At 39.0% G+C, this 20,259-nt stretch overlaps 1 protein-coding gene across 2 annotated transcripts in view; it reads right to left on the reverse strand.

The window, feature by feature from the left end:
- Positions 1 to 20,259, reverse strand: part of MYH11 (myosin heavy chain 11) — a 60,940-nt gene that overhangs the window by 23,024 nt on the left and 17,657 nt on the right. For both annotated transcript variants that reach the window (XM_030483334.1, XM_030483335.1), the window contains exons 4-10: positions 18,320 to 18,347; positions 10,647 to 10,749; positions 6,444 to 6,536; positions 5,459 to 5,522; positions 3,992 to 4,090; positions 2,831 to 2,974; positions 46 to 141 (exon numbers count right to left, since the gene is read on the reverse strand). In XM_030483334.1, coding sequence (XP_030339194.1) covers positions 46 to 141; positions 2,831 to 2,974; positions 3,992 to 4,090; positions 5,459 to 5,522; positions 6,444 to 6,536; positions 10,647 to 10,749; positions 18,320 to 18,347 — 627 coding nt within the window. The remainder of the gene's footprint in view (positions 1 to 45; positions 142 to 2,830; positions 2,975 to 3,991; positions 4,091 to 5,458; positions 5,523 to 6,443; positions 6,537 to 10,646; positions 10,750 to 18,319; positions 18,348 to 20,259) is intronic.

Below are 20,259 nucleotides of genomic sequence, written 5' to 3' on the forward strand. Positions count from 1 at the left end.
TTAATTTCTTAATGTTAACTGTATTTTTAAAGTGGGAAATCATACCAGTATTGTCTGGCATAGATGCTTGATCAGTGTTTCTCTCCTTCTTGAAGACAATATTACCCAGCTGTAGGACAGATGAAACAACCCTCAGTATAGCTGCAAAAGAAACAGGTAATATAAATGAGGAACAGATGGAGACATTTGGAAAGCTCTATTCTCTGCAATAACGAAGATTCTTCTACTGCCTGTGGCAGTCTGTACCTCTATGGAAAGAACTAGGTTTGCTTTAAGAGATTGTGCCATAAACTGCAAGAGTTTGAGAGATTGAGCAACAATCTGTGCAGTGGAGTAAACAGGCCAATCTGGGAGCACCAGCACCTCCAAGCTAAGGTGTGCTGGCTCCCCAGACAGACCTCCAAGTCTCAGGAATTCATCTCCCACTTACAGTGGCCTGTAGCATCTTCCCTGATCAGTCACTAGATAATGTGTATATCATCTGTCTTTAAGATAAAATGAGGAAAAAGAAAAAGAAGAAAAAAAGTGCGTGGCATTCTGAGGCTCCAGTCATGCAGGAACATGGGAATATTTAGTCGTGCAACTAGAACTATGCATACAAATCTTTGAAGGATTAGTTTCAAAGTACAGGAAAGTAATTTAATTTTTGATTAGTAAAATATATATAAATGTGATGTTGCCTAACTTCACGTAGTAAAATCTACTGATATGTTACAGATGAGATTGTGTGAATCTAGGGAGTTCTATTTGTTTACTTCGTAAACTTACACAGGAGAAGAATGCAGTGCTCAAGGGTTTATGTTTTAGAGCAGGAAATCAAAGGGGTTCAGATAGTAATATAATGGCTCCTATCATTGTAATGGATAGTGCTGCTGTTGACACCAATACATGCACCCCAACAACTGGAGAATGCACAAGTCTTCATCAGTAATATGATCTGAATTTACCAAAGCTGGGATTTGCACTGCTGTCCTGCAAGACAAGACCTTTTTTGCTAGCATCCCTCAGTCACTGATGCAGGGATGGGATGCGGCCGAGCTCTGCTCTCGACTCCCACAGCTGGTCCAAGGCTCGAGTGACGGGGTGACGCTCTTTCTGCCACTAGGTGTCACTTGGGGCATGGCAATTTGCATCCATGGGCAGCGCGCTCTGTCATGCACCAGCTGAAGCCCTGCGCACTCCCAGGAACAGTGAGAAGTAAAAGCAACGCAGACATGTCTCTGGCAGGCGCGCATTTTCACGATAGTTTAGTTGTTGCTTCATGCTCTTTTGCTTTTATTTCTCTTTTCTCTGAATCGGTGAATACAAATATGAGCTATTTGAGCCTGTTCAACTTCTTTCGAAATTAAATCAGAATGTTTTGCAACTTCTTCATGCTAGTTGTTGGAAAGTTCTGGAAAAAGGTTTTAAATGGTCACTGTTGTTAGAGTTGGCTTGAATTCAGCAGTTTGTTTTGGATATGTATGGAGTTCTTCCACACATCCTTCCATCTTCCCTTTCATAAACACAAATTACCTTTCAAAACACCATGTGTTATAGTACTTTTGGATGCTGACAACTACACTGATGTATAGAATTCAAATGGGTCAGGAGCACGTCATGTTCCTCCCATAAGCAGGACTCCACAATTTTGAAGACTTATAAGAAAAAGCCTTGCAATTCTTCATCCAGATGGACAGCAAATATTGTGACAATTATTTTTTTTGGTCCAAGTTTCAGTTACTGCATTGAGCTGCCCTGTGCATCACCAGTTTTTCTGTTCTACACAGAGATAATTTCTCTTTGATGATATATACTCTATTTCCAATATAGGTGATGATTCTTCAATATTTCTTTCACTGTGTTTCCAGCAAGTGCTGCCGGTTAAACCCTTCGAAGGAGGTGGTTTGCAAAGAGTTTTCATTATCGGCTTCAGCTGCTCCCACTGGTGCCCACTGCAGCAATGGGAAAAGATAAGCCACTGTAGTAATTTTTTAAGTAGAATTTTTCTAACAACCACCTAAAAGCAGTAGATCACAATTAGTTCTCCTTGCAAGGCAAGAACAGTCACTCTATTACCCACAAGACTTTGTGAAGCATCATCCTGTTTAATACAAAAGTGGCAGTGATTCTAAGGAGGCTGGTAGTGTTTCGTATCATGGATCTCTGGCAGTAGCTTCAGTGTCTTCACTGGCAGTCTGTTCTCAGCCCCTGCCATCTTCTCCCAGATTCCTGCTGCGGGTTTCTGTTGCCTTCAGGCATGGTACTGCCACCAGTTCAGCTGCTTGTTGTCACTGGCTCTGACCATGCTGCTTGTGTTATGTGATCTTGATCCTGTGTTTAGATCCTGCTTTGATCCTGATTGCACAGAGCTGAGTTCCCATATTATTCTTAACATAAGGTAGAAACAAATCTGTGCTTGAGAAGTTTCGACTCATGAGAGAACCTTCATTCTCTTTCCATAACAGATTTATAGCTTAGTTAATCTAATGTCTCCAGAGAGGGAGGGAAATCTATGGGCACTAATTCATAGTGCACTTAGAAATAATAGGTAGGTAACGGTGGGTTATAGTTTTACACAGAGGAAATAAGAGGCAAAGAGGATAAATTACATGGGTACATCTAGAATCCTCCAGTTCGTGGTTCATGCAAGGTCATGTATGTTTCTCCAGAGAAACGTGGACATAAAATCCAAATAATCTTAATTTTCTTATATGAATGTAGAATCTCACTTCATATGCTTATTTTGAAAAGTGATTATTCTGGACAGAATTAACCTCTGCATTTGCATCTCTATATAGTGTCACTTGCAGATGTATACCTTCTACACAATCTTGCTAACAATTCTCACCTATCTGTTCCTCCTCAGTAAAGCCCATAATTTTCATGGCTTCCAAGGTCTCCTGGAACATCTCATCATCTTGTTGACAAGGAATAGGCACATGGCCATTAGATAGAAAGGTATAATTGCCAAAGCCTTCCAGCAACAGATCATCTAAAAAGCAAAGAAGAAAAGCTTTACTTAGTGCATCAAATTAATGCTCTTAGTTCTTGAGTTCTCCCAATGAACAACAGGAAACACCTAGTGTTTTCACCAGTGTTTTCTGCTTGTATGATGAGTTTAGGGTTTTGTGGTGCACAAGTATTTTCAAAACAACTCTTCATTTAGCAAGCTTGATTGTGTCATGTTTCCAGTTTTCTCTACGAACTGGGGAATGTCTCTGCCCCTTGGTGGAATTTTGCACTCTCTGTATTCAAATCTGAGCCATTCTTCCCAAAAATCTTTCATATAATGCCACACGTAACCTACTCAAAATTACATCTCTTCCTACGGGGATTCATATCAGGTTATTACGAAAATTGAACCAGGTATCAACCATATTGGGCCAGACCAAAAGCCTCTTTGGCTTTTGGGGACAACAACAGATTCTTAGGTAAGGATCATAAAAACCAGGGAAAACATAGATTTAACCATTGCTTTATACATTCTTTGGCAACCAGTGATTTAGGGAAAGATGTCGTATTTGAACCATGATGTTCCAATATGTATTATGCCTAATCCATTTTTTTTGATCCGCTTACCCTTTTCACCTTCTCAACATTCTGAAGTTTCACAGTGTAATAATATGCCATGGAAGAGACATTATCCTAATTTATTTTAAAACTACAAGCCAATATTTTTATTGCGATCCCCAAATTCTTCTTTGTAAAAAAATTACGAATAACTCTTCCCTATTCATCACCTCAATGTCATTCAAGGTGGGATCTGAATGGGTTTACATCTGTAAATTGAACCATCCTGTAAACTGCAAACAACCTGGCTTAAACAGGTGCACATCAGCTGAAGCTTTCTTATAATTCACTTGAGAGAATTATTTTCTATAGCTAAAGAGCTCTTTATTTATAGAAAGGATGGAATTACATATAATTAAAGAAGTTAAGATAAATTACTTGAGTAAGCCATTGCTCAGACTGTTCAATGAGATCTAAGAATCATTAGAAAGGAACTTACTTCTCATTTGTTCAGAAGCTCCAGCAATCAAATAGTAAAAGATATGAAACGTTCGCTCATCTCTAGCCTGCCGAATAGCACGGGATTTTTCAAGCAAATCTGTTTGTCAAGCGTGTTAAAAAAAAAAAATCAATAACATATTTCAGTCCTTTCTTAATGGTGCCGTCAGCCTCAGAACCATCAGGAGCATTATAGAAATATTTGCTGCAAGTTTGTCTAACATGGGCAGGTATCTGATTCTGTGGCAGGAGCTCTGGTATTGGTATCGTTCTCAGCACAATAAGTAGATTAATTTCGTACCTCCTTTTGAATAGTAAATGCTGGTAATCATGGTAATAAGCACAACAATAGACATAAATGCTTCACAAATCAGATACATAAAAATAGGATTCACAATATAATTCACACCTCTTTTAAAATGAAATGCCAATATGATACTTTCAGCATAAGGTGGGGCTGCTGGAATAAAAGCTCTTGAGGCCAGCATTGTAGGTATAAAAGCAATAAAAGCAAATTTCATTTATGGTCCATTTTTGTGAATATAAACTACTAAAAATGAAGTTGGTAATAGTGTATTTCATCATGTCAGTTGTTCACTCTTTAAAAGCTATAGTGCTGTAGGTAAAATGTCAGTTAATACCAAAATAATTAAGCCCTGTTTTTTTTCTAAAGATCACTTGTCAAAATAAGAGCAGAAAGATAAACTGTTGTTTGGTGCTATATCCAAGAACTAAAGTCCTTCTTCATAGCTGCATCTTTCTTTCTCATTTATTGGAGTAAGCATGTCCTTTTCTATGCAAAGCTCAGGACCCTTCCCTTACAGATGCCAGGGTGTATAGTGCTGAGGGTGAGATCGTACTGAGCACCTGGACTTCATCCTAACCTCAGGACCAGGATAAAGTACCAAACCTGGACTTGGAACTGGGAAGCACTCTCCAAATTCCTGGGTAAATTGTAGTGATGATACCAATCATTCAGTGTTATTTTCAAAGTGCCTGTCACAGCGCCAGTAAGAAACAGTAAAGTTTCAGGACTTTTTATGCAGCTGGAAATGTAGACCACAGGGAACCTGTGCAGGATCACACTGATATGAGACAAAATGATAATATAGCTCTCAAGATCACATGCAATCTTAACCACAAAACAATCTTTTCCCATTATTGTATTACTGGGACTCTGCTTTTGAAGTCCCTGCTGTTGCTTTAGGTATGGTGCTTCCATTTCTGAAGCTATATATGGGGAACAGCAGACTTTCCTATAGCTGAGAAAACAGATCTGAAAATGTAAACATGAGTGTAAGGCAAACCGAGAAGCTGGTATCAGCATAAATGGAGCCAATTCCCTCCATCTTTGTTTATACCAGCCCCAGCAATATTTGCCTTTCTTAGACATGCAATGGAGCTTGTTTATCTTACTTCCTTCTGCTGACCCTAGTTAGCTTCCAGTGCAGCTCACTGAAAAGGATACAAGTCTCTATGTTTGCTCCCACAATGTAGCCTGTCACATCAAAGTTGATGCGGATGAATTTGCCCTGTGAATGAAAAGAAGATTTAGATTCAGCTGTTCTTTCAGTTTATGCCAGGTTTTCCAATATTAGTATTTAGCCTGTTTAATAAGACACATACATCATCCTCTTAAGAATAACATGTCCCTCCTGCAGGGACAACCCATGGAAAAGCCTGAAAGGAAGTGAATTTCTCTAATATTCCTGCTGAAGAGATTTGTCCCCACGTTCCATTCAGGTACTTAGAGGGAAAGGAGTCTTCCCTACTGGGCTAGGCTTTGGAAGCTGGGGATGTGAACACATCTGTTTTCTACTTTGATTTCCACGAGGTCAATGAAGGAATAGCATTGGATCTGCATAACTTCCTCTGCTAAGATTCATCTGCATGCATCCCTCAGCTTTGCAGGGAGAGAGCAGAGGTAGGAGAAGAGGGTCTGCAGGGAAAACAAGCACCTGCCAGCACTCCCAGAAAAAAGCGTTATCAAATAGTGATAGCCCTCACTCAGCTCACATCAAACTTGGATCTGTCTGACTGTTTTTTCTTTCTCCTGTAATTTTTAATTTAATATATTAACCACTCTTGCTAAGTAACAGTCACACCTTAGAAGCTATGTGATCAACAGTGGTGCAAAGAAAGAGAAAGTACAGATTTTGTTTGCAAATATTCTGAAGGTGGCTATGTCCTGGAGCAGGAATTGACTTTGGAAGGCCACACACAGACTGCTAAACTGTGAGAGGACAGTGGTACTGTCATGTTTGAGCTTGATCTTTGATCTTCTATAAGGCCAAATTTGTATTTTAGAGAGGAATTCTAAATTGTTTTTAAGGTATTAGTTTTAAGATGCTCTTTAGAGAGAAGCAGTGATGAGGGCCGCTGTCTGAACATTGTGTTTTAGAAGATGTTGTACCTCCCCCCTCCATAGACCCAACTTGATTTCTTCTACTTACAAATCTGGAGGAGTTGTCATTCTTCACAGTTTTGGCATTTCCAAAAGCTTCAAGAATAGGGTTTGCCTGTAGAAGCTGTTTTTCCAGCTCACCCTAAAATTCATTCAGAAGCAGTTAACCCTAAACTTTGTAATTGCTTAATTAAAACCAACATATGGACACTGGAGAAAAATGTGAAAAATAATTTAAGCCTCTTTTTTTTTCTGTTGAATACTGCACTTCGTGTGGATTTGTTTTCATTCTCTGTTAATTTTTGTGTTTATGTATTTGTGCAGTTGACTGCTGTCCTGTATGCATGACCCTTTTCCAGCCCTGCTGCCTGTGACAGATCAACGTCTATCAATCTGTTTAGCATCATGACTGGCCTTTCTTCAAAAGAAAAGGGTCATTCAATGTGAAATATATTTTTTTCCAGTTTAATATAATTTTTAGAAGGGATATTCTTAAAGGAACCTTTAGCATGTCTTTTTTGAGTTAGTTTATTGAGATCCTTTGCTAGCAAATGACAATGTAATTAGAATAACTTGCCGAGAATCATTTTAATGTAATGCAGCACAAAGCTACAAAGCAGATTTCATCAAGTCTATTAATAATGATCCATGCAAGGCTATTTAGGTTAAATATGGAAATGCACTGATTTATTTCAAACCAGGATAATGAATTCTCATGCAAACACACAAATTTCGTATTATATTGTTAATTGTGATTGGTAATTGCTAATGAAACAAATCATGCAATGAAACAAGCATGCATTTAATACTTCTATTTCTAAACAAATCAATAAAGTTGAAAAAATCCTTTGCTTTGAATACAGCTTTTCTGAACCTTTAATTCGGTTCTGTCCTATGAGGTTGCTCACTTTCACATTTGCTTCTCATCACCTTATTCTTTGAGTGCTAATCTGCAGTAGCGTGCATTGTTTTAAATAACTCACCCTGAAAAGGAAAAAATCCTTGATAGATAATATAATATAATTGTAAAAAATTTTAATTAGAAAATAAGTCAATATTTAGGTTGAATCTAGGGGAAATAATTCAGGAAATGAAAGTGCTTCCCAATTAGTGTGCAAAACTGGTAACCTTTTTCTAAATGCCATTCCTGAATGTCATGTAACCTATGTGGCAATGATGACAGCTGCCTCAAAAATGTCATTCAAATAGTTAACAAATGGCTAAACTTATCTGCATGGTCATGAGACAGGAGAAGGAGCACTTTCCTGAGAACACAGATCTACTACCTAAGAGCTGGAGGAAGAGGGCAGGAAGATTTCCAAACAAGCTAATACAGGAGTCCAAGAATAAGTAATGAATTCCTAAAAGTCCCTGAAATTTCTCTGTACTGAGCAACTATTTCCAGTTATACTCTGTAGACTTAAAAACTCCACTATAAGCATGGGGTGTTGCTGTAATCAGATAGTGGCAGCAAGAACAAAGCCTTGTCTGCTAAACTGAGACAGATACCACCTTCTTCTAGTGAGAACCGAACTATGCCGTAAACCTAGAGTATAAAACTGTGGTTCCAAATTAGCAGCATTGTATGCAGCTGGACTCCAGAGTTGCCTGTGCCACCAATGAATTAAGTTTTTTGCAGAGCCAAATGCAAATAAAGTCAAATGAAGCACTAAATTAACTAAGGGGCAACACATTGCCTTTTGTCATAGCCAAAGTCTGAGAGGCAGCAGTCAGAATGGGGAAAAAAAGACCCCATTAAAAAAAAATAAAGATCCCATTTGCCTGGAACAGAAATATAAAGAATATGCCAGCAAACTGGCAAATTGGTATGCTGATATGGCACACCACAATACAGGAGGGGCCATGAGGGCCTGTAAGAAACTGCTGTAATACACCTGCAGACACACACTGCAGTGGGAATTGCTCTGTTACACGTCATAGCAGCCAGAACATGCTAACTTTTGTGGATGTGAACAATTCTCAACAGTTACATGAAAATGTAAAATTGACAGCAATATCAAATGGAAAGCATGCAGCCAAACAAACCAAACACTGTGAGGTTTAGGAATTATTTCACAACAGTCCTAAAAAGTTCAACCTGAAGCACAGAAAGCATTTGGGTATTTTCATTGAGAAATCACATTGCTCAATGTCAGGCTGAGTGGCTCTTTCAGGATCGTGGGAAATTTCAGTCAAACTATGGCAATTTGAACACACAGATATAGAAGAGAGTGATACTTGAAAGATGGCCCTGCCTGTGTCAGGCCTCATTTTTACCATGGAGCCTGACACAGTTAGGGTTGATTTGTGAGAGCATTTGGCGCTATTGTTGCTTTTTGTCATATCATACAACATATTTCAACATAATGCCTCTTAAATTTTCAAGGTGCAACAATAGCATGCAGATCTACACTCAGTGCCTTAAACACACATCAAACAGTCTAAGTTACTCACGTAAGAAAAAGATGGACCTTGCTGTGTTGAATAACATGGTATAAAACATGTGTCAGTATCATTTCCATTACACAGATATTTTTATTGTTTTTCCTGTATTAAAATAACCAATACACAGTTTCCATGCAAATAAACCCAGAGCACAAATACAAACAATCGATTGCAGACACAGCAAGAGTACAAATATGATTAACATATACAAAACATTATAACTGAAGAAAAAAAAGAACAACACTGAAGAAAAAAAAGAACAACACTGAAGAAAAAAAAGAACAACCCTGAAGCAAAGGGATGGGATTTGGATGCAGTCCCAGGTTAGTCTCCCAGGACCTGACAAGGACAGATATTTTAATGGTAAATCTCCAGTTCTTCTCTAGTGCAACTGACGCATTTTGCTATTTATTATTTTTTAATGACTGAAATTGCAGTGTCAGTAGTCGCAGCCCCTGAATTATTATTTGTCAGCATGTTATAGAACAACTTAGACTTTCTCTCAGCTCCTATCTGGTGGATATTTCCCTTAAGGTCCATCTCAGGGTCAATTTGATCCTGAGACTTGCATAATTCCTGAGAGGAACCAGCAGTAACTGCAGTTACATGCCCGCTAGGGATGGCCTTGAAACCACAAGTTCATTTCCCCCAGCCACTGAGCAGGGAGCCATTAGGAAGAAATAATTTTTTTGCATAAACATTCAACAAAGGAAAATGATGCCTTTACCCTTGGACTGTTTCCACTAAATTTAATCACAGATTTCTAGAAAATAGTACCCAGAGGGACATCTACTCCCTCCTCTGCCCCAAAGTAGAGTCTGATGTATATAAACAACGATTATTTATGGTGGAAGAGGCCAGGCTGCACACCTTGTGGTCTGGAGTCCTTTGCCAGTGTACAGGGTAGGCAAGGGCAGCTGCAAGACCCAGCAGAGGTGTGCTCAGGAGATTTTTACTTCATCCCCCACAACCCTGCTCTTTACTTAGTTTGGACACAGTCTTGCATTTGGGACACACTGAAATGTCCTCCTGAATTAAGCCTGTTTTGTCATAAAAGTGAATTGCTACTTTTTTTTTTTGCAGAAGTTTGAGTAACATTCAAAAGGCTGGAAATCATGTAGGACCTGGAGTTGTGTCATTGAAAACAGCAAAGACAGTTGAAGTCTCAGCCACACTAATGGTCTCTGGGAACTGGGCAGATATAAACTTGTATTACGTGTTTGAGCAAGAAAATGAACTTCAGTCACCAAGGCAAAACTATTACAAATTTTGAAGGTAGAAAATACTTTTTAAAAAAGTGTGTCTTTCAAAATTATTCTCTCTCACAGAGGAGTAAAAAGACAAGTTTTATATGAAGACTTTTCGGTAATTAGTAAGAAAAGTCACTTGCTAACAAAGCCAATCAAAACTCTGGAAGTTTAAATACTGGTAGACATTTTTGTGATGCAGTTGGACAATGTGTTAGTTAAAGGCTTTCCCAAACTTCTTAGTTGCTAGGGGCCAAGGGTAAAATAAGGACCTGAGCCCTTGCAGACTTCAAGGCCCTCATACTAGGCTATAAATAGGTGCTATGCATATGGAAAGCTATGAATATTTCTCTTCTAGTGAAGTACATTCTGATTTGATGCCCAAGGGGGTGTCATATAAAAGTTTTTCCATAAACATAGAGCTGTGACGTAATTATGTACTCTTAATATGTTGACTGTTTGGCAAGCCACAGTTGTTGACTTGGTGTTAGCACAGTCAGCTAGCTCAGTACAGTCCTAACAGGCTTGAAGAAGAGTTGAATATGGAAGAGCTCACTTACAGTGATGGTAGTGTCCTTTTTGCCCTTATGTGATGAAGCAACAACAGCCAGGTACTGAATAACCTTTTTGGTATTTTCTGTCTTGCCAGCACCAGATTCACCTCTGAGGGGAAAGAAAATAACACAAAAAAAGGTAGGTAACTAGTGGATTCCTTCTGCCATGTGGTGTATTTAGTGTATAAAAACAGGACTGGAAACTGCCCGGCTCAGTATTTACCCCAGAACACCATCTCCCCAAGTCCACCCTACTTCAGCATGCAAAGAACGCATTATCAGAGCTATATCTCTGCCCCATTAGTATTTTGACTGGACATTGGGCCATTTAAGGCAATTCTAAAACATGATGCATTTTTGAACGACAGTTCATCTTGCTTTGGCAGCATCCGAACATTTATGAGAAGTGGAGCTGGCAGGGAGTCTGCTTGTATTTTAAGACCAGAAAACCCAACATTAACTGTGGTGTGGTACAGCAGTAAGAAAAACCATCAACAATAATACAACAATTTTCTCTTTGGAAACTTCAGCATTAAAGTAGACTAACAGCTTGTATTGGTGGTGGAGAACAAGAAAATGATCCTGCCTCCTCTGAACTACTTGTTCAAACACTCCTTAAATTAATTGGGGCCAGAGCTGGGGCTGCCTGAGGTGTCCCTGCTAGCCAGGTAGTAAGGGACTTCTCGTGTGCGGAGATGTCTGACCAGCAACTGGCAGCCTGGCTGTGTTCTATGCAGTGTCCCTTGGGAAGCAGGAAGACAGTGGTAACTTTTCACCTCCCAGAGGACTTCCAGGGTTAAGTTTATTTACAACTCTTAAGCCCTCTCTTAAAGTAAAATAGTGATTTTCAAGGTACAAGGGCCAGATTTACACAGTCGTTCCTCAGAAGAACATTTCCAGTCTACTTTTCCCTTTCACATTACATCATTGCTGTGAAGAGGGCAACAGTCTAAATGTAAGTTGGACCTCTTTTTCTTTGCATTTAAAATGGATTTAAAATAAAAAACCCAATACATTCAAAGATCCCATGGATATTTGTCAACTCTTTTGAAGCTGAAACTATTTAGCTGGATCCATTGCAGTTCTGCTTCTTTTCCTAATTAGGAAATACAGGAGTTAATTTTCCCTACCAAGGGACCAGTGATAAATAGACATAAAAGATATGGGTAAGTGCTGGGCAGAACTTCCAAGATGGAATGACATTGATGTAAACCTTAGGAAACCAAAAACAATTCCTGCCTGAGGTACGACATGATGAGAAGTGTTTCTTCTGGCTTTTAGAGTTCTATCAGAAATAATTGAGATGAATATGTTCCTTTTCACAAGACCTGGGTTAATTTGGACTGTTTAGAGGTTGGATTAATCTTTGCCTGGGCTTCAGTGCTAAAACATTTCCATGTTTTATTGATAAAAATTAAGTGTCCTGGGAACAATTCCAAACCAAGCACACCAATTTGAAAACATATGCATAAAAAGTTTTTAAATAAATCTACCTTACAACTTTGTTTCTTCGGAAAAAAATGAAAAAAAACCCCAAAAAACTTTCTTCAAACAAACTCCAGGCTTTGAACTATTTCACTTTATTAAAGGTTATTTGTAGTTCATCACTACATGAATTGCATTTCCTTTCTCCCAGGGCAACAGTGCCCATCGTTTGGCTTTCCCCTGAATCCCTGCAAGTATTGCCATATATGGCATCATTTTACTTGTAATTATCCTACCATACTGTAATGCTCAAGTTACTTAACATTTTGATGTTAAGTAACTGTGCTTTCATCCTGTGCTTTCATCCTGAACTCTTTGCTCCTGCACAGGCTGAAGGTTTTCCTATTTTCAGCAGATAACTTTGAGGCTTTTATTTCCTTCTGGAGTGGATAATAAAAAGTTCTTCAGCATGAAATGGAAATGCTTCAACATGAAATGGAGAACAGACAGGATCAGATTGTGAGCTGGTACGAGGAGTCCCACATTTTTAAAAATCTACATGCTCTCTCAAGCTCAGTGACTGAATTTTTAAAGATGGGTGTTTTCCTTGCAAGTGTCTTTCAGTGGTTTTGGCATGGACCATACACAATGTATTCACTCCAAGGAGACATCTCCTCTGTTCTGAGTGCCTGTTTTTATCAGTATTTGCCCCTAAATTATGTTCCAAAGTGGGTATTCACCATATAAATGCTGTTACTACTATACTAATCACAATCTTTTGGGAGTAGACTGGTCATTTGTTTTACCGAAACATCTCAAATCATTCTTGTGGCCTGCCATACATAGAGGCAGCACATTTACTGCCAGTGCTGTCCTTCGCACCGAGCTCAGATGGGCAACACAAAAAAACCCAGATCAAGAGCAGGTCCCATTGCACAGTTCTCATCAGCACTTTATCTACTTTCCATACATGCAGTGCTTTATCTACTTTCCATACATGTTTTTGTCCTAAGAAACTCCTTGGCTTTCCCAGAGCAAAAAGGTCCATTAGGCTTACAGGCTTGCTCTTTTAAAAACACCACTCTCACACTGTGTGGCATATTTTAAATTTATTCTTCCCTCATTTGCTGCCAGGCATTGTTCTAGGAACTCAATATAGGATTTAAAGCACATAAGCTCACATATATAGTGCTCAGTTATAATACAGTTTTTGTACCACATAAACTACTAAATCCTCCATGACTTGGCGGTCCTGGGGTAAAAGTTGGATTTCATGATCTTAAAAGCCTTTTCCAACCTACTTGATTCTATGATTCTATGATTACCTTCACCTCACACGAAAATTACCCCAGTTAGAACAGGTTTCCAAATCACGACAAGGTGAGTCTAACAAATTGGCCCCACCTGTGGGGTGAGCTTGTGGTGTAGCTAGGACTCTTGTACATGTGGGTATAACGGAAAAATCAATTTAAAAGATATTTGATTTTTGGGGGGTTTTTTTGGGTTTGTTTTTTTTCCCCCCCAAATTTGAGAGCTTTCTACATTATTATAATATAAGACTTAGCTTAATTCCACTTTTGGAGGTATCTAAAAAGTAACAGAAGAATTTATTTTCACCATTTGTTTCAGTAAGCAATGAACCACAAAAATTGCCCATTCACACGTCTCCTAATCTGGCTATGCTGGCTCTGCTGGAAGCCTCTGTGCGTAGAGCACTCAGCGAGGTGCTCTAAATCACATCAGGGCTTGGCAGGCTTCATCCTGCAGTACAAGATGTGCAAAGATAACAAACATCTTTGTCCTAGACCAGCTGTACCCCACTAGAGACCTGTCTCAGAAGCCAGTCTACTGATCCTACTAGTTTACTTATAAAAAATTTCCCAAAAGAGACCAAGCTGGTTCAGCACCAAGCTCCACCCTGGGTCTAAAGCTACACAAGATATCTGTATGGGAGAAGGGCCAGGCAGCAAGGCTTGACAGCTCCAGCCTTTGAGATTTAGTGAGCTGGGAAAGAAAAGAGTTTAGGTCTCTTGTGGAGGAGTCTTTTGACTAATGGGGCTTTGCAGATTGGAGGATGTTCTGTATGTCTCTGCTTCCTGACACGTGTCAGGGGAGACAGTGGGCTGAAGTCCCATGGCTGGGTGAGGCTCTGGAAAGTTTGTCCAAAAAGAGAGAGGGGGGGAAGAGGAAAAGGGCAGGATGGTCACTGCCTCACCCAATATTTTGTCTGTTACTGTATAAAATTAAGGGGAAATAGCACCTTCCTACCGTGTGTTTTTATAGAAGCTATTCAAACTAAATGCATGTATTAAAAAAAAAAGTAAAAGGTAATAAAAAGGATTTGATCATACGTACAAATCAAATGTTTAACAAGCATTTGTTTTCACAGGCTTCACATTACCCCAAACATGCAGATTCTTGATCAGATTTTTGATCAGATTTTTTTCTCATTCATTTAAGGTGATTTTTTTGCTTAACTGAAACTTGTGTATTTAGCCACATCTGCTTTGTTGAAAACATTATACCCACTGTTTTCAGGAAGTGGCTAAAATATGATAACCTCAAGACAAGACAAGTTCAAGGAGGAGATCATTAAAACACTCACATGCTTAGCTAAACAAATAGGCACCTGTGGAATTTTTAGTAAAAAACCTTTTGAAAACTCCAGGAGAATCCACTTGCATCTTTAGAAATCAAACAACCTAAAGACCAGAACTCTCCTTTGAGGGCTGGTGTCTCTACTTATATTGGTAGAAGCTTGAAAAGTCACAAGCGTGTTCACTGGCCATTGCTTAGTCCAATTCATGCGTAATGGCTGATGCACTGAGGTTGTTCTGGTCTGTGAGCAACTGGACAGATGTCTTGGGATTTTTTCTTCAGCAACATGTAATGTGCTGGTCAACACAGACCAGTATGGTCTTTGCAACAGTGAATACAGAATATTTCACAGCCAACTCAGATGCCGAACAAGAGAGACTGCACTGGGGGAGGCCTAAGCACAGGCAGGAGTTTCAGGGAATCCCAATAGCTAGGGAGAGCAGTGAAGGCCGCCCATAACAGTACAAGGACCAAAACATGAGGATGGAAAAGTCTTAACTGTCTTAGTTTTCAGACATACAAAATAATAAGATCTCATGCCCTTACTGCAGTATTATATATTGTGTATTACATATGTTATGTCATGTCATGTTACGTTATAATAATGGAGCCACAGATACAATAGTAAGCACAGCCATGGTATAAGGTTTCTCATGTTCCAGAGAGGCAGCTTGTAAATGGGCATGATAGGATGTGGGTTTTAATGCTGACTGTGAAGTGGCAGAGAGCAATTGACATGAGAGGATGTTCAGTGATGCTGCCCATGAGAATGAGCTAACAGCAGAAAGGATGTGTGCACAGAGGAGAGCAGATCAAAGGCAGTATGTGTGTAGTTATTAATAAAATGTAGATGGAATAATGAGAGCTAGGAAAGACAGGGAATTCTGAGGAAGCATTAGAACCCATGAGCATTAAAGACAGATGGAGCATTTTAAGTGTACCACAGTTAATCACACAGAGGGTAGGGATTGAAAAAGAATGCAAACAATACTTAACCACATGAGGGTAGGTTCAATGAGCTAAGGGTGAAGACCTGAGAATGAGTATATTTATACTCAGAAATATGGAACCATGCCTAGTTCTCAGATCTATGCCTCTGCCTGTGCCCCAGCAGCATTTCAGGCAAGTCCCAGGCACTCAGCATCTCACCAGGCCTTTGCTTTACGGATGAGCTCCACTAACAGTGGAATAACCTTGTAGTAGTAGTACAAAGCACACAGCACAAAGTATTTAAAAATGAAGTGCACAATTCCTGCTTGCATTTTCATACCAGTATTTTGGCTATCCTGCTGAATTCCCATGGGGTTAAAAAGTTATTTGTGGGATATGGGTAGCAATATGTGAAAGAATGCAGGAGTCTACACTGCAGCATCACTAAACATAAGTGGGTTTTTGGCAGGATTCACAGCTACTTATATATGAATCCTTACAGCTACATTTGTTACAATTTAGGTACCAGGCCTTGGAAAGTTTGAGTCTGTAGCTATTTAAAGAGAATATCCCAGCTAATCAATGCCTTGAAGTCTTCAGTTATTGTTACATATTTTAGGCAAAAAGACAATTCCTTAGAATATTTAACAATTCTATAAAATAATGCAAATTGATTCCACTTGACAGCTGCCCAGCTGAAAGCCAAGTGAACTTTCTGCTTTCTGTACAGCCAAATAAGGCCAACAAAATGATAAACCAGTAGTGGTTTAAATTGTGTACAGTGATTTTAGCTTGACTAATCTTTTTGGTTTAAAAGACGTGAGGGCTGTTTTAAGCTATGGCTTGTGATGTCCATCCAACACACAGCAGTTATTCTAAACATCTCAATGAATCACTTACTGTGGCTGTTTTCAAAATGGGAAAGACATTTCTTTCTATCTATTTTACGTATTACTGGTGTGAAACAACTTAGGTTTCCAGCTTAGCTGGCCAGGTAAAAAAAAAAGGTATTTTCAGTATTAAATAACTGTCAGAAGTGGATCCTTTAATTGATTTTCATGAAGAAAAAGACATAGATTTGCAAAAGGAAGTCCCTTTCTTTAAAATCCTAATATTAAAAGTTAAAAAAAGAAAAAAGTTAAAAAAAGATCTGAAGGTTTTTACCAATGGAAAAATAAACTGAAGTACAAGAATAGAAGGAGGAAATGCATATTGTAAATTACCATAACATATTTCATCCTGGGAAGAACATGATGGTCAATTTTTATTTCATCATTGCAGCACTTTTGGATTTTGTTTTAGTATTAATGCATTTTTTGACAGCTCTGTGATTGCTATACTTACTTACATATTACAACAGAGGCTAGAGCTATGCTAGCCCTTGTGGTACCAGATATGGTATAGAATTTTACTTTTCCTTAGGTGATAATTTTTTCCAGTCAGCACTGGCACTTCTAACTAACTGTATGGCTGGTGAGCAGTAGCATTGCTTTTTAAAAACAGTAGTATAAATATATATTCAGTCAGTCAGTAGCCACATTTTCACCTAAAACCAGTTCAGTTTGAGATTATGTATATATACAATATTTGACAGACTACAGCATCACTGCATGAACCTGCTATAAATAATATGCGTGACATCTTCTGTGAACAATAATTACTATTTATACAGATTCAAATCCTACCTTTGATCAGGAAAACTGGAAGATGCCTAACACAACAAACACAAAATTGTGTCAAAGGCATCTTTGATGTCATTCAAGTAAATAAAACCAACTAAATAGCAACAGAGGAATGGAGAAATGGTCAAACCTGAAGGTCAAATAGGAGATCCCTGCCCAATTCAACAGTCTGAGTTTTTTTCAAAATAGGTAGGGATGATAAACCAATGGGATTTTGTGGAGTAGTAAGTTGTGCAAAGCAAAGCTTATTGCAATGAAATCGCTGCCTGACACACGATACAACAACTGAACCCCCCTGCTGGCTCTGTCTGAGCACTGGCAGGTCAAAACTCAAAGAGCAGGCATTCAGCAAGCCAGGACATGATGAAATCAGAGTGCAAAACAGGGCTGGCTTAGCTGGTATTTCACTATTGCCTAAACCAATCACACAGAGGCTGCAGAAGGGTCCAGCTTGCGCTGTGCTACTGAGCCCTCCTAGCCAGCACAGCCCTGCTTCGTGCATGGCTCAGGGGTGGCCTCTGCCAGCAGGGAGGTACCAAGCCTTTCCCCTTCTAGCTACAGTATATGCAAACAGCACAAAACAACAGCATGAACAAGAATGATCACACTTTTTGGCACTGACAATTGAATTAAGAAGTTGTGGTGAGCCACCAACAGCTAAAAATGAAAAAGAGTATGGTAGCTATCTGGGATGCTCTGTATTCCTCAGTTTTCTCCGTTCCTCAGCTTCCTCTAGGAACCTTTTAAAATCCCTTGTTCTCTCTACACACAGTTTTACAACCACACTCCCCAACTGTTGATTGTAAACTCTTAAATCTCTAAATTCAGAAAGTCAACTTAAAGAAATAACTTTGTGCCTTAAAGACTTCCTATGACACTGATATCTGCTTTTTATTTTATCGACATATCTACTGGAGCAGATTTAGGATTGGAGTTAAAGCTTACTGAAGGTGAGGAGACTATGTCTGTTCCATCAGAATTTGAACCAATTTTGAACAAAGACAGACACTGTAATGTTGAGTTATACTAAAATAGTTTACTTACGTGCACAGGATAGACTGGTCTTCTCGATCTGTGAATAAAAATAATTAAATCCATTAATTAGGGAAAATGGTTATCCTGACACAAGCACTTATATTTATAAAGATTTACATTGAATAGCCTACAGCTTCCAAAATCTGGCCATTCATGATTAGTCAAAAGTACTGGGTTCATATCTTATATAATTTGCCCTCACATTTAAATAACCATCTCTAAAGGAAATATTTTGCACCAAAAATGAACAAAAGGTTAAGAGTTCAAAACCAGTTTTTGTAAATTCCATTGGAGATGAACTGTAATGAGGACAGCGGAGAGATCAGGCTCTCTATAAGAAGATTATAACTGAAAATTTCAAACCTGAAACTCTTAGGTTTTTACTATGCTTATAAAGTATGGCTAGCAGCCCATTTGAGACAAAGTCTGGATAGATAAGGCATCAAAACATAAAATATTTTAAGCTGATCATGCAAAGCTTTGAATTTTGAAAGCAGAGCAGTTCGAATACCTGAATAATGTACTGTGTTTCATTTCAGACTGAGAGACAACTTTTACCAAGAGGATATTAATTTCTTCGAGATGTTCTCCAAAGAATAAGATAAACCAAGATACTTCACATATTTTTCAACAGCATGTCTGCAAGTACCTAAGCATTCTTCATGCTTTTAACTATGAACAGGACCATCAAACACATTTTAGATCGACATTTACAAAAAGGTGGGCCAAAATCTCCATTTCTACTGCATGAGGCATGTAAGAGGTTTCTGCACAGCAGAGTCCAGTGAGCTGCAATGCTGCAGGAAGGTTTAGTTTTACACGCATAACCTGCTCTTGCAGCATCCCTCCCTGCTTATGCTTTTGGAGTCAGAGTTTCTCTTTACCTTCAGAACCTTTACACAGAATTTTCTACCAAAAGGCTGGTCTCAGGCTAAGATCTCTAGGCTGTGATGGACAATAAACACCTGCTCAGGTTTCATAATGAGCTCAACAATGCTAAATTATTTTGTAAAGCTCCATTGAAGCAAGGCTTCCAGAAAAGTCTGTGGTAATGAGGATTTACAATTTATCATCTATGTAAAGATGCACGACCAGTGTGTTTGCTGTCACCGGTTCTAAAGTAGAACAAGATGATCTTTAAGGTCTCTTCCAACCAAAACAATTCTATGATTCTATGATTCTATGATTCTGTGATTATTTTTTTTTTTCCACCGTGGAAATGGCCGAATACTGGGACAGGTTGCCCAGAGAGGCGTGGTATCTCCACCCTTGGAGCTGTTTGGAAACAGACTTGAACAAAGCTCTGAGCAACCTGCCCTGGCTTTGAAGATGGCCATTCTTTGAGTGAGACTGTCACAGACTGCCTTGTACAGACTGTAGAAAAACCTTCTGACTTAGGAAAATAAATTCCCAGGCAGCTCAAATACATTTGTGAAAAGTGTGCGTAGTTTACAAATGTGAGACCTGAGGCAGATGATTAAGGCAGAAGCAAATATTTCTATATGGTTCAGCATTTTTTATCAAATGCAGAGCTAGCATTGGCCCAGTGGAGCCTCTGGTCACAGGTCAAGACTTGAACGTCTCCTTCTATTCAGTGTGTGGGGTAACTTGCGGGGCTATCTATCTGACTGCTTGCCCCTGTCACTGCCCTGTATGTAATAAATACCATGAGATAAGGAAGCTTTCTGTACTGTGTAAAGATAATGGAGATAAATCCGACCTATTAAGCTTGAAATTTGTAATTGCTGCCTGGGCCACAGCCAGTCTAGGAAAAGCAGTGGAGGATTCTGCTGTGGCTGGGATTGATATTAAACAATCGTTTTACTTCCAGTTCCTTGATAGCTATAGCATTAACTGCTTTGTTGACCACTCACACCACAAATGGTGCCACTGAACTGCTTTATTCAGTAAATTGGTGCAAAATGACTCATTGTGTTTCTATTGGAGAT

Source organism: Strigops habroptila, chromosome 4 (assembly GCF_004027225.2).
Source record: "Strigops habroptila isolate Jane chromosome 4, bStrHab1.2.pri, whole genome shotgun sequence".
Taxonomy (NCBI): Eukaryota; Metazoa; Chordata; class Aves; order Psittaciformes; family Psittacidae; genus Strigops; species Strigops habroptila.